The following is a 15,057-nucleotide window of genomic DNA, read 5'->3' as shown; positions in this document are numbered from 1 at the left end:
CAGAATGATGGGAAAAGTAGTGGTAGAGGTTGCAGAAATAGGGGCAGGGGAGGGGTGGGGGGGCCCGCTGCTTCCTTTCTTTTGTCAATAGGAGAAGACCCACTTAGACCTTCTTAGGGATACGATTTTCAAGGGGGGAAAAACCCAAGTAATCTTTCTACCTTTACTAGGTTCGTTTTTGGATAGCACATCGCCCCTTCTAGCAATAGCGGCATGTACAGCACTGGGGGAAATTGGCAGGAATGCGCCTTTGCCCATCCCCAACGAAGGTAGTGGATTTACCAAACTCCATCTTGTTGAAAGTTTACTGGCCAGAATTCCCTCTGGCAAAGAAAGTAACAAGGTAAGGTTTTGCAAAATGGTCACCATTCTCTCCTGATTAAAAGGTCTTTGAGGGTGGTGGTTTCCTTGCAGATGTTTTCTTGTCCAAGCTAGGTAACGTCGTCAGTGCCAGAAAAGGAATATAAAGCCACTTCATGTTCTAATGGCTTTCGCTGTCAAGTGTTTGGTGGGAGAGATCTTGGGGGTTCTTTGGTTGGGCTGTTTTACCGCTAGCTCGTTTGGCAGCTCCTTGACTGGAATATTGTTTGCTTCTTGATTGTTGCTCTGGTGTTAATCTTGGCGTTGCTTTATGCTCCTCTGGGTGTTTTCCTGATGGGGAAGTGTTTTGGTTTTCCCATTTTAATTTAGCAGATTTTGAAATAACTCTCTTTCTCATTCTTCCTCTCTCCCCCCCACCTCATTTTTTAAGATGAAAGAAAGAGCTATTCAAACCCTGGGTTACTTTCCAGTAGGCGATGGAGATTTTCCTCATCAGAAGCTACTCTTGCAAGGATTAATGGATTCTGTAGAGGTAATTATTTAATTGTACTCTTAGAATATATATTTATAATAATAAGTTGGAAGGGACCTTGGAGGTCATCTAGTCCAACCCCCTGCTCAGGCAGGAAACCCTATACCATTTCAGACAAATGGCTGTCCAGTCTCTTCTTAAAAACTTCCAGTGTTGGAGCATTCACCACTTCTAGAGGCAGGTTGTTCCACTGGTTAGTTGTTCTAACTGTCAGGAAGTTTCTCCTTAGTTCTAGGTTGCTTCTCTCCTTGACTAGTTTCCATCCGTTGCTTCTTGTCCTGCTTTCAGGTGCTTTGGAGAATAGCTTGACTCCCTCTTCTTTGTGGCAGCCCCTGAGATATTGGAACACTGCTATCATGTCACCCATCACCCTTCTCTTCATTAGACTACACATACCCAATTCCAGCAACCGTTCCCTATATTTGAAGAAAGGGTTGCTTTTATTAATTCATGCCAGTTTCTTAAACTGTGTCCTTACATTCTTTTGTTCCATTATTTTCTCCTGTTATAAATGTTTGTAAATGTTGGGAAAAAAAACTTTCAAATTTAGGAGAACAACACTAATGCCATCTAGTGCATAATTATTCTTCATGGTTGCTCTACAGCAGGGCTCTTCAGACTTGTCCCTTTTATGACTTGTGCACTTCAACTCCCAGAATTCCTCAGCCAGGCACACTGGCTGAGGAATTCTGGGAGTTGAAGTCCACAAGTCATAAAAGGGACAAGTTTGAAGAGCCCTGCTCTACAGTGAGGGAGTATTGTTACCTTGAACAAGTTCTTGTTGAACCTTGCCCTTCTGTGCTTCTATATTTCTTGATAGGCAGAAGGAAAAATGTCTAGGGCCTAGGCCACGGGTCGGCAACCCGCGGCTCCGGAGCCGCGTGCGGCTCTTTGAGCCGTCTTCTGCGGCTCCCAGCCGCCCGGTGCGCGCGCACCTCTCCAAATGGAGAGTGGCACCACCCGTTTGGAGAGGTGCGCGCGCACCTCCCCAAATGGGTGGAGGTGCGCGCGCACCTCTCCAAATGGAGAGTGGCACCGCCCGTTTGGACAGGTGCGCGCGCACCTCCCCAAATGGGCGGAGGTGCGCGCGCACCTCCCCAAACCTTTGGAGAGGTGCGCGCGTACCTCCGCGCGAACGGGCCGCGGCGTCGCTCTTTGAGGAAGCTGCCGCGGCCCGTCTGCAAAGCTGCCGAAAGCGGCAGCTTTGCAGATGGGCCACGGCAGCTTCCTCAAAGAGCGATGCCGTGGCCCGTTCCGAGAGGTGCGCGCGCACCTCCCCGAATGGGCGGAGCTGCGCGCGCACCTCCCCAAACCTTTGGAGAGGTGCGTGCGTACCTCCGCGCGAACGGGCTGCGGTGTCGCTCTTTGAGGAAGCTGCTGCGGCCCGTCTGCAAAGCTGCCGAAAGCGGCAGCTTTGCAGATGGGCCACGGCAGCTTCCTCAAAGAGCGACGCCGCGGCCCGTTCCGAGAGGTGCGCGCGCACCTCTCCGAACGACCGGAGGTGCACGCGCACCTCCCTAAACCTTTGGAGAGGTGCGCGCGTACCTCCGGGCGAACGGGCAGCGGTGCCGCTCTTTGAGGAAGCTGCCGCGGCCCGTCTGCAAAGCTGCCGAAAGCGGCAGCTTTGCAGACGGGCCGTCGCCGTCGGGCAACCGGGAACCGGTTCCATCTCACTTTTTAAAAAAATGGCAACCGCGTGCGTCCGCGCATGCGCAAAACGTTTTTTGCGCATGCGCGTGCATGGACACACGCACGCGGCTCCCAGTTTTTTTAATTTGTGATGGAACCGGTTCCCGGTGGCTCTTTTCCTTTTTTAGGTTGCCGACCCCTGGCCTAGGCCTTGTGTGTCCTTTCCAAGAATTGGATCAACCAGTTCCTTTGTAATCATTGAAATGATTTCCTCCTTTGTACTGCAGAGTTTTGTTCCCATATGTCTTTCCTCCCATTTAAAATGGGTGGGGATGGTTGGGTGGAATTGGCATCCAAGGACCATTGGTTTAAAATTGAAAGCAGTGGCCCTTTTGGTTTATTCATTTAAATCATTTATATGGCCGCCCTTCTCACAACAGTGACTCCGGCCAACATACACAGGCTAAAAACCAGAATTAAAACCATTAACCCAAGATGCCCCGATTAAATGATCCAATCATCAAAAAGACATCAACAAGTCTGGCCCCAACCTGCTTGCCCGGATGCCTGGGGAATTTTGGCAGCTTTGGAGCGTCCCTGTGGTCATGATGGCTGAAAATAAATAGCACAATACCCTTCCAAACTTTTAGTTTGGAAATAGATGGAGATAATGCTATGAGACTTGAAATAATTTGGATTTAAATTCAGGAATGATATTTGCCTAGGAAATACAACTGGTTTCGGTAGCGAGGGAACTGAAATGGAACGTTGTCTTATTGTGTATTTCTCAGGCCAAGCAAATTGAATTACAGTTTACAGTTGGTGAAGCTATTACCAGTGCTGCAATAGGGACCAGTTCTGTAGCTGCCCGTGATGCATGGATAGTAGCTGAAGAAGAATATACTGCTCCTCTTGGTAGGTTTGGGCATAGAATTTCTAACAATATATTTCAGAGACCGATTTTAGTTCTTGGCGTATAAGGGGGGGGGGGGAAAGCTTCTGTTTTTGAACAAACCCAGATTGTCAGATTTCTATTAAAACTTTTTGTTTCCCTTTTTATTCTGGAGTTTGAAAAGTCACTTAACACGGTACTTGCTTCAGCATAACTTTCACACCTACAAATTAGCTTTGTGCTTATGAGTGATAATAGAACATACTCAGCCAAACTGCAGCCTAAGTTCCAAAACTAATTTAGTCTCTGTAATGACTTAGAAGGCAAAACGCACATTTTATATCCAAGGGCAGGTTGTAATGTTTTTCATCCATTCAGGTTAAATATTTATGTACTACTTTTTTTTCTTCAAGTAAACACATTTTTAAATCGGTTAGCACAAATGTTAAAACAACGACGCTAAAAGGTTAATAACCGCGTCAGCTTTTCTATTCTGTCAGGCTTGAAACTATTTTGTTTGTATGAATAAAAAGAAAAATCCTGTCATTTATGCCTCTTGTAAAATCTTAGCATATATAGGCACTGTACTGGATTGTTTTGGGAAACATTGGAAAGACTGATTAAAAAGAGAGAGAAAGAAAATATGACAAAATAATCCATATTACAGTCCTTATTTGTATATCACTGTAAACTGTAAAAACGTTGCATCTTTTGGGAAGAACAAGTGTACATGAAAGTACCTGAAACTAGACCAAAGTCCAGAATTTATATGTAGAATATTTATAGGCAGAACCATGAATATTTCAAGTTAAAACATTGCTACTGAGGCTCTGTTTCTGAAATCCTTTTGCTTGCCTTGTACTTAAGTTCTTCTTTGCAATGGTTTAAATGTAACAGATATGAAGATTAATGATGTGGTTCCCTGGGTCCTGGACGTCATTTTGAATAAGCATATCATAAGTCCCAACCCTCACATAAGACAAGCATCCTGTATTTGGCTTTTATCACTGGTGAAGAAGCTGAGTGCCCACAAAGAGATTAAGGTAGGAAGAAAAAAACGATGTCCCATTCTCCTTTTAGAGGCTGGGGGGAGGGGAATCTGATATAGTTGACCTTCTGTGATTTCGTCGTGCATTCCTTTGTCCTCTTACTTTGCCTGTTTCTGACTTCTCATTTTTCTACTTGTTTTTAAAATGCACTTGCTGGACAAGATGGATACAGGTCCATTAACGGCATGCTGGTTTTTCCAAAACTCATAGAAAAGTAGAAGGAATTTGTTTTTTGAGTCTCACACTTTATTGTATTGTTCTTGACAGCAAGTTGCATTATTCCTGTATTAGCTTGGGGGGAAAATCTGCACGTTCTGACCCATAATCATATTTCAAAGGGTTACCACATCCTTCTACAGGGGGTAACAAAAACTGACAACCTTTCATAGATTGCATTCCTTTCAAGAATAAGCCATCAGAAGCTTTGCACCAAATGTTGTTGTTTTTTCCTGCTCACAGAGCAAGCCAGAAAAAGGGCAAATTACTCTTATTGGTGGGATTTTGAAATTGGGTTTCAAGTAATAGGTATAAGGTAAATCCCTCTTTTTTCTTCCATAGTCACATCTCAAGGACATTCAAACTGCATTTGTATCTATTTTGTCTGACGGTGATGGTAAGTAGGATCGTGCCTACATAATTTTGGTCATTGATTAAAAATGCAAAACACAAGTGGTTAAGCTTACAGATGTAGCAAGAAATCTTTCAGTGCAGAGATGTTATTATTTAAATTGTAACTTGCTTGAAAAATTCTGAAATTTGACATTGAAAATATGTAATACCAATGCATAGCATTATTTAAATCAAAAATATAAACTAGTTGTGATTTTTTAAAAAAAAAACAAACAAATCCCACGTATGTTTTTCCAAGTAAAATGTTATTTTACAAAAACTAAATATGAACTTGATCCTGTACCTGTTTTTAATTACATATAAACATGAAGTATGTTGCTGTTGCTGAATGCCACCAAGAAAACAAAAGATTTGATAGTATTAATAAAGAAAGGAACCAAATTGTAGGTTCTGAATAAATGGTGGCGTTCGACTTTTGTAAAATTAATCTGGGAGGAAAAAAAATATTGACAACTATTGACAGGTTGATTTCAAAAATCAATGCCCAAGACATTCTGCAATGATTTCTATTTGATCTGAATTCTAGTCTTAGCGGGATTGAAACCAATGCATATGCTATAGGGGAGGGGTAGGCAACCTCGGCTCTTTTATGACTCATGGACTTCAACTCAGCATAGCTGACTCAGGAATTCTGGGAGTTGAAGTCCATGAGTCATAAAAGAGCCGAGGTTGCCTACCCCTGCTATAGGGCATTATAGTACTACTGATTAATATAGCAAAATCTGAAATATAGCTAAGAGTTTTTGTTTGTTATCATTTAATCATTTAGGCATTTCAAGTGCAACTACTTTTCTCTCAAATAAAAAACTTCCAGACGACTGAACTTTCTGTGATTTCAGACCTGTTCAGTCTGACTGAGAATTACTTCCATGTTGTGATTGGAGAGTCTTGAGAGGAGACTGCTTGTTGTTCTTTCCTGAGGAGATGGCTTTCTAGCATTAACATTTCTTGCCTTGCTTTTAGGAATTCTATTATTGCTGTGTGTTTGAGATATTTATATAATTTTGAATGGGTAAATGTGATTGAACTGGTATTGCACTGGGTAATGTTTGGGCATGGAGACCCACATACTGATACTGTATAGCCAAATCAGCCTAGTAAGATTTAATTTGCTTTCTATTTCTTATAGAACTCAGTCAAGATGTGGCTTCCAAAGGTCTTGGCTTGGTGTATGAGCTTGGAAACGAACAAGATCAACAGGAACTAGTTACTACACTTGTTGAAACTCTTATGACTGGGAAAAGGTATTTTAGTGCAGAGGTCCCCAACCTTTTGGGCACCAGGGACCAGTTCTGCAGAGAGAAGATTTTTCCACGGACCGGAGGGGGCGTGGTGTTGTGTGCTGCCTGCATCCCGTGGATGGGGCTTTGTTTGTTTGTGCAGACCGGTTGCTGGCATGCCGCAGCCCGGTACCGGTCCACAGACCAGGGGTTCGGGACCCCTGTTTTAGAGAACCTCAATGATGGAATATGTATCAGGAGGCAGGGAATAATAAAATAGAAGATTAAAAGTTAAGTGTGCTTAAATACAAAGCACATTTGGAGGAATGCTTCAGAAGATCTGAACCATTCTGTTCACATATCCTATGAGTCATATCCATCAACATGTGCTTTGTTTAAAATCCTGAAATTATAAGATGCATTTGCTTTCCTCCTATGTGGCAATCTATAATTTGATCTGAACATGTTATGCTTTGATGTAACTTATTTGCGTCTTGTATCCTAAATATTTTAGGGAACAAAAAGCATCTTAGGATAGTGTGGAATGGTTTTGAAAAAGTGGTAAAATCCCTTTATGTGATATGTTTATATTAATATAAACATATATTAATAAACTATATTAATGTTTCTTGTAATACCTGTGTAAGATGATACGTTTGGTCTTTTAAGTAGGCAAAATCTTGCCAGTCATTTGTTTAAATATGAGAGAACAGTTGAATTCAGCCTCTTTTCTTTCCCTTTTAGAAATATAAAATTAGGTGAGTAAATATTTCCAGTTACGATAAATTTAAGAGAGGAGTTCCTATTATGCAAAGCCCATTTGCAGTGGTGTTTCTAGATCCAGGTGGAAATGTTTTTTCCCAAAATTCGCAAATATTCTGTAAAGAACCTTAACCTCTTCCTTTCCAATTGATTTTGAGAGTAGATCTGCATACAAATGACAATAAATCTGACATGTGAGGCAGAGCTACTGCAAGAGGGCATACTCTGGTCCCATAGAAGGATAAAATTAGTCTCTTTCACAGTATAATAAAACACAACATTCTTTTTACAGAGTCAAGCATGAAGTGTCTGGGGAAACTGTGATGTTCCAAGGCTCAGGCCTTGGCAAAACTCCAGATGGGTAAGCTCCTTGATTAATCATGCTGTTTGCGAGCCATTGTGTTATTTCGATCTGTGGTGTAGGTATTACTAGTCATCTGCAAAGGTGCTATAAGTAATTCCAGATGTGTGCATATATCTGGGCTTCTTTTTTTAGATATTTTTTTTAGATGTTTTCAAATCTCACAGAAGTCCAGTCCTAAGATTTCATGAGATTTCCTTAATTCCACATGATTTAAGCCATTTTTTAAAAAACAACAACATTGAAGTGCTTCAAAGTAGCAGTTGGAGTTTCTTGTGCAGGGTCAAATTTTGCCCATTATTCTCTCCAAACATTCCACTGAAGGCTTGGGCTTCTCCCCAGAAACCAGTTCCTGGGGAAAAAATGGGCTAGAGCAGGGGTCAGCAACCTGAAACAGTGAAAGAGCCACTCGGAACCGGTTCCCTCACAAAAGGAAAAACTGGGAGCCACAAAAAAATGTGTGCGCATGCGCGTACATGTGCACATGCGCAGAACAGGGTTTGACTGAAGAGTGGAGCCAAGGCGAGATATGCACCTACCCTGCATATTTGAATTGATTGGTTGAAATTTTTAGTCTCACTTTTTTGGGGGGGAGTACACATAGCAGAGGACTGGGAGCCGCAGGAGACGGCTGAAAGAGCCGCATGCGGCTCCAGAGCCGCGGGTTGCAAACCTGTGGGCTAGAGGTCGGTTTTATGAGGATCCATTGTTCAAAGGCACTTGGTTCGTCCTAGCAAAGTGGTTCTCTGAGCTGCTCAATTGTTTCTTGAGCCATGGGGAATGAGAAAGTCATGAAATACTGATACCATTATGGCAAGTAACAAGAGGTGGGAAAATAAGGCTCCGAAATGATCAGGGGCAAGCGGGCCGTTGCCATTGATGTTGTTATTTCAGGTGCGGCATATGTTAACCAACCTGGTCCCTCCAATTTTTTTCCCTACGGAAGCATAAAGAATAGAAGGTGCTGCAAAGATTAGGAAGAACAGTTCAGTTGTCTATAAACCATGTTTGCAGCGCTGGCGTCTATAGTGGCAGCTAAGCAGAAGTTAGCAAAAGAAGATTGTCTGGCATGCCAGTGTCCAAGTTAAATGGAGAACAGGTTAGAGAAGTATAATACATCAGCCTTTGCACAAAAGCCCCTGCTCCTGTTTGTTATGGCTGAAACCCAGCACAACCAACATTTAGCTGGAACAGTTTGCCAGAACTTCCAAGATGTAAAAAAACTAACAAACATCTGCTCACCTGCCTTGTGTCCAAACAGCAAACCTCTCACAGTTGGGAACTGTGATCCTCTGTCTTTCATAGCTGAGCGTGGACTAGAGGCGGCAAAGTTGAAACAAAAGAGAATTGATAGCCTTACCACGTTTACATTTACATTTTTACTGAAGCCTCAACAAACAAAGAGGGAACACAGACTCAAGCCCTTCCAAATGTATGGTTGTACTAATTCTGAAAGAGAGTGGTTTGCTTATTTGATGTTACAGAATATGGATTTTTTTTCCCGTTTTAATGGGGAAAGGACTTTGAATTATTGCATAACAAATTTTGTTTAAATCTGAGAATTAGTCTTAATTTTAACTGGGGTTTTATTTATGCAGGGACAAATATATTTTTTTTAAATTTGTTTTTAACTTTTGTATCTTGGTCCTTCGGGAAAGGGCGGTATATAAATGTAATAAAATAAAAATAAATAAAAATAAAATATATTGAAAATATTATTTTGACACCCGCCGCCCCCCAAATCTCTAAGTAACCCCTTATGATTTTTTTGAGCAAAATAGGACATGTAAGAAATAGCATTAATCATTTGCTTCTGTTTTCCCAAGCCAGGGTCTTTCTACTTACCAGGAGCTTTGTTCACTCGCAAGTGACCTCAACCAGCCAGATTTGGTGTATAAATTCATGAATTTGGCCAATCATCATGCAATGTGGAATTCTCGGAAGGTATTTTCATGCAGTGGGAATGGTAGAGCATTCGAAACAAAGAAAGAAAGAAACAAACCCCCCACATTTGTGTTCAGGATAACTTTGAAAGAACGTATCTGCTATTCTGAATTCTGATCTGAAGCCCAACACTTATTGAGCAATTGGGATGAATCAGTTACAGTGGGAGCCTTATATGGAAGAGCTGCTGGTTCACATACAGAATACATAATGTTTACTTTGCTAGTGTTGAATGTTTTCTGTCTGTGACCAGAATCCTGAATGAACATAAAATGGTACAATCTTTTAAGTGTCACGTAATGATTTTTCTTTTTCTTTTTTTTTTCAGGGAGCAGCTTTTGGTTTTAATGTGATTGCTACCAAAGCTGGAGAACAGCTGGCTCCTTTCCTTCCTCAGTTGCTTCCTCGTCTCTATCGATACCAGTTTGATCCGAATCTTGGGATTCGACAGGCTATGACCAGCATTTGGAATGCACTTGTTACAGACAAATCCGCTGTAAGCGAACCCAGAATAATTCTGTCCCGGTCTTATCACTTTTTTTTTTCCATTGAGCAGTCACAACAAACAAAGTTAGCTGTAGATTCTCTCAAATAATAATAATTTTTTTTAAAAAAAAAACTTAAGGGGAACCTTGTTGGAGGAAAAATAATGTCTTTTTCTAAACGTAAGAGTGTACCTTGGATCAGGAAAATACACCAAATGTTTTTTCTTGTTCAGAACATCAATTTAACCTAAAGAATTTTATCATTCTTGAGTACTGGAAATTAGCAAGATGACTCAATAGGATGCATTCAAGCGGAGTTTAGAAGTGGAGACTGGTGGTGGTCAACTGCACGTTCTTAATTTATTAATGTAATATTTTATTTGTAAGATTTCTGATAATTGTTTATTGATAAAACACTCCCAAAACATCAATACAATACGCAATGAAAACAATTTCCTATATATATAGTATGTATAATACTTAACACACACACACACACACACATTCATTCCTATATTATATACTTCCTATATTCACTGTTTATAAGAAAATAGTAAATATATGTGAAGAAGCCTAAGTCTTTCTGAGCTAAGTTCTTGCCTGCATTAAGGATCACAGTCAAAAACACCACAGACTGCTTTTATTATCTAATTAACTAACTAAAAGAAAATATTTGATATATGTGAATGTATATGTAACTGCTATAGTGTGAGAACATGTGACTGGTGGTAGGTTTTTTTTTTCTTTTCTGTATATGACAGAATGATTTTATATAGAGAGTTAACATTCTTCAGCACATAGAGCAAAATCCACATAGGAAAATCACTATGTCAGAATGATCTGAATTAATTTATCCATTTCGATATCTTCTTGAGGTTTTCTCTGAATGATAATGTATACGAAGCAGGGAAAACGGTTTAAAGGTAATTTTTGCACTAAGTTTCTGTTTCATTGTGGTTTGTTGTTGAGTTATAGGAAATCACCAGTATAAATGTTCAGTTTCTTCACTTTTTTGGATGTGGGAATGCTTTTAAGAGTTGCCACTGTTTTCTGTTGGTTCAGGTGGACAAATACATGAAAGAAATTCTTGATGATTTAATAAGCAACCTGACTAGCAATATGTGGCGAATTCGAGAATCGAGGTATGCATTTTTAAACTCAGTTCATTATTTAAATTAAAATAATTGGTGTTTTGAAAAGCCATACTTTTCTATATATTGGGTTTTCAGGAGTTACGTATGTAATTCTGTCAGTTATGTGAGCTGTAAATTTTGGAGCTCGGTGGCAGATTTTGCAATTTCGGTGTTCAAATAATTGGAATTAAGTCATACATGTTAACAGAATGGCTTAATTATAAAAAAATATATTACACATATATTTTGTTTGTTTTCTACCATGTGATTTAATTTGATATAAGCTGTACTAAATAATTACATCTCTGGAACTTTTTTTTTTATATTGCTGCAAAGTACCATTTGTAGAATACCACCCATAATATTTAATTTAGAGGGGAATTGTATATAAATACTTGTGCTAAACAACAGCAAATGAGCCTTGTCTTTGCAGGCTCATACATAGTTTAGTCTGCTGTGGCCGTGAGCAAGGAAATATTTATTGTGTTGTAGAACTAAGTGAATTGTAGTTATTGTTAAATATGATTTGTTTAAAACAGGTTGACTTAAACTATTGAGGCTAGTGATAGATGAAGACATGATCACTTAAAGTGTTTCCTTAGTAATAGAGAATATATTATGAGTAGTAATGATTGTAAGATTGCAACTTGTTTTTAAAAAGGGAGCTTTGAAAGGGTGATTAATTCTACCATAAGAAATTTAGGCATACAGGCATTACTATCTGGCAGTTATGTTAGTTCTTCCACATTTCTAAATAATCCATGTTTGGGGAAATTGAATTTGTTTCATTTTATTGAAACTTCATATTACTGAAGAATTGTAATTAAACTCTGTCCATAGCTGTTTAGCACTGAATGACTTGCTCAGAGGAAGACCTTTGGATGACATTATTCATCAACTTCCAGAGATATGGGAAACTCTCTTTAGAGTGCAAGATGATATAAAGGTAGTAAAAAGTTTCATTTTCTGGTACTGAGAAATTACTATAAGCATTGCAGGCAAAGAAGAGCTCACAGCCAAAAATGTGTTTGTATGCTTCCTCAGATATTACGTTGGGAATTCCCAGAACTCAACACTCCTGAATGATAAAGCATTTGTGGTCCGTTTTGGCTTTCAGCCTTCATGGCAAAAATATCTGAGCTTTATGAATAAAAAGGGAAATACTTTGAATAAAAAATGATTGTTCATTCTAGTAATTGGGCTACATTTTAAAAAGTATTTATAAGCATCAAAGGAGTCAGATAGACATTGGTTTTGATTTAGACTCCTTCCTTTCTCCTTTCTGCAAAGCGGGGTTAGCATTATACTCTGCAAGCTTTATACATACCAACCCCTTGATATCAATGCGAATTTTTAATTATTTTTCTGGATTCCCAAACAAGCAATTTTGTTTGAAAAAGAGATTTATACAATCACTCCATTAATAGAATCTGAAATTAAAATTGGAAACTGAACGGAAAACTTCCCCTCCCCCTTTTCTTTTTCAGGAATCTGTACGAAAGGCAGCAGAGTTAGCCCTGAAAACATTAAGTAAGGTACATTTTCATAATCACTCCAGTAACTACAAGAATTTTACATCACTCCATGACTCAGTTTGAGCCATAGTATAAAAAATATCTTCAGAACACCAGGGCTTATAGTGCCATCTGCCATTTGCATGTTATCTATTCTTTTAAGGTATGTGTGAAGATGTGTGATCCATCTAAAGGAATTGCAGGCCAGAAAACCGTGGCCGTACTTTTGCCATGTCTTCTTTTTTTTATTGAAAAGTTTTATAAAAGTTACAATACAATCCCCAAAACCAACCCACCCTAAACCCCCCCTCCCTCCCCCACTTTCCAGAGCTGAGTACAGGGTTACAAATATAATAATCATAAACTAACATTAACCAACTATATAAATAACCAAGTTCATAATGCGCTTTAACTCCCCTTTAACATAAATACAAGCAAAATAAAAGTAAACATAATAATAGTAAAAACAAACAAATTAATATCCAAGTTATTAAACAATACAATATAGAAATAATAATACCATGTAATTAAAACTAATAAGAATTCCACTATAATAAACTATTAATAATAATAACAATCTAAAATTTACTCATAAGCTAAATGGAACTTTTTAGTCCCATATTTATTCTGAATATAATCTATCCATCTTCTCCAGACCGAAATGTATCTTTCTTGTGAATGATCCTTCAGATAAGCAGAAATCTTAGCCATTTCTGCTAAATTTGACACTTTAAGCGTCCACTCTTCTATAGTAGGCAAGCTATCCTTCTTCCAATATTGCCCTACCAATAACCTTGCAGCTGTTATCAAGTTCAACATCAAGTTAGTTTCTTTAATATCACAATCTATAATAACGCCCAATAAAAATAATTGTGGAGTAAACTTTATCTTTCTCTTGAAAATCTTTTGAATGTTCCACCAAATTTTAATCCAAAAAGCTTTTATATTTCTACAAGTCCACCAGATATGAAAATAAGTAGCATCCAAACTTCCACATCTCCAACATTTGGGCTGTAAATTAGGATACAAGACAACTTTTTAGGATCCAGATGCCATCTATAAAACATTTTATAAAAATTTTCTCTTAAATTTTGGGCCTGAGTAAATTTTACAGTTCTAACCCAAATTACCTCCCATATATCCAATGGGATCGGTTCTTGAATATTTTGGGCCCACTTTACCATACAATCTTAACTAATTCCATTTCCGAATCCAATTCTATTAAAGCATTAGAAATTCTCTTTATATGCGCTCGATTTTGATCTTTAATCTGTTTTACCAAATTTTCATCCATTAATGTAATACCCAAACTTCTGATCTAACTTCCACCTAGCTTGCAATTGAGTATACTGGAACCAGGACTGTACAATATTTTCTTGTTTTAACTCAGCTAACGACTTTAATTGCCAATCATTCCCTACCAATCTAAGTAATTCCTTATAAAAAAATCATATCCAAATTCACACCCATAAATACAACCTCTATCGCGTGTCCAGGAATCCCCCAGATTGGTATTTTATAATTTAGCTTATAATAATACTTTTTCCAGACACGCAATAAAGCACTTCTTAAAATATGAGATTTAAAAGCCTTATCAACTTTTTTATCATAAAAAATTTTACATCACTCCATGACTCAGTTTGAGCTATAGTATAAAAAATATCTTCAGAACACCAGGGCTTATAGTGCCATCTTCCATTTGCATGTTATCTATTCTTTTAAGGTGTGTGTGAAGATGTGTGATCCATCTAAAGGAATTGCAGGCCAGAAAACCGTGGCCGTACTTTTGCCATGTCTTCTTGATAAAGGAATGATGAATTCGGTAACTGAAGTGCGGACTCTGAGGTATGTTATTCTTACATTTCTTTACTCTCTTCTCTTTTTTTTTCAAATCTCATAGCCAAAAACAATTTTAGCAGAAGGGCTTTATCTATCATTCTTTCTCTTCTTAGTTGAAATGAAATAAGTGAATCCAAGAAATATTTTTATAATAAATAATTTCTAGATTCCACTACTGTAGTACTCCATGATTTGCTTAATCACATTGGTTTACATTAAACTTTTTACTATAATTTATGAACCAAAGTGGCTCACTTCAGAAAATATGCTTAACTGCAACCTCTTACTCTTACTGTGTTTTCCCGAAAATAAGACCTATCCTGAAAATAAGACCTAGGTTTTACGCGTGCACTTAATATAAGCCCTACACCCTCCCAAAAAATTCTAATATAATATAAGCCCATTTAATATAAGCCCACTGTCTGGTTGCATGAGGTGGGGCGAGGTACATGCATAAAAAAATCAAGCTAAGGTGGGGGTGGACCTGCCCCCCACGCCCACTTACCTCAGGATCGCCACAGCCAGGCCTCCCATGCCCCAACACCTGCGTCACCATGGAGCTTTCTTCTGGGCTGCAGAGGCCTTGAAGGCCTCTGCCGGCGAAACGGAGGCCGGGGGTGATTTGCGCAAGTGGCAATGAGTGGCCGCAAAAGAAGTGGGCTGGCAGTGGCCATGCGGGCTCTTGCTGGACAGGGTTGTTCGTGCTGTCACAAGGTGAGACTGGGGGGGGGGAGACAACACCCGAA

General features: G+C 39.1%; 1 protein-coding gene across 2 annotated transcripts in view; it reads left to right on the top strand.

The window, feature by feature from the left end:
• Window positions 1–15,057, top strand: part of ECPAS (Ecm29 proteasome adaptor and scaffold) — an 88,341-nt gene that overhangs the window by 51,191 nt on the left and 22,093 nt on the right. For both annotated transcript variants that reach the window (XM_081317866.1, XM_081317867.1), the window contains 13 exons: window positions 171–343; window positions 752–853; window positions 3,274–3,397; window positions 4,272–4,417; window positions 4,982–5,036; window positions 6,183–6,297; window positions 7,328–7,396; window positions 9,223–9,340; window positions 9,669–9,836; window positions 10,888–10,967; window positions 11,799–11,904; window positions 12,446–12,493; window positions 14,196–14,317. In XM_081317866.1, the coding sequence (XP_081173992.1) occupies window positions 171–343; window positions 752–853; window positions 3,274–3,397; window positions 4,272–4,417; window positions 4,982–5,036; window positions 6,183–6,297; window positions 7,328–7,396; window positions 9,223–9,340; window positions 9,669–9,836; window positions 10,888–10,967; window positions 11,799–11,904; window positions 12,446–12,493; window positions 14,196–14,317 (1,426 nt within the window). The remainder of the gene's footprint in view (window positions 1–170; window positions 344–751; window positions 854–3,273; window positions 3,398–4,271; window positions 4,418–4,981; window positions 5,037–6,182; window positions 6,298–7,327; window positions 7,397–9,222; window positions 9,341–9,668; window positions 9,837–10,887; window positions 10,968–11,798; window positions 11,905–12,445; window positions 12,494–14,195; window positions 14,318–15,057) is intronic.

Source organism: Vipera berus, assembly GCF_964194415.1.
Source record: "Vipera berus genome assembly, chromosome: 2".
Lineage (NCBI taxonomy): Eukaryota > Metazoa > Chordata > Lepidosauria > Squamata > Viperidae > Vipera > Vipera berus.
The sequence above is the reverse complement of the archived record's forward strand: the minus strand, read 5'-3'. Positions and strand labels throughout refer to the sequence as shown.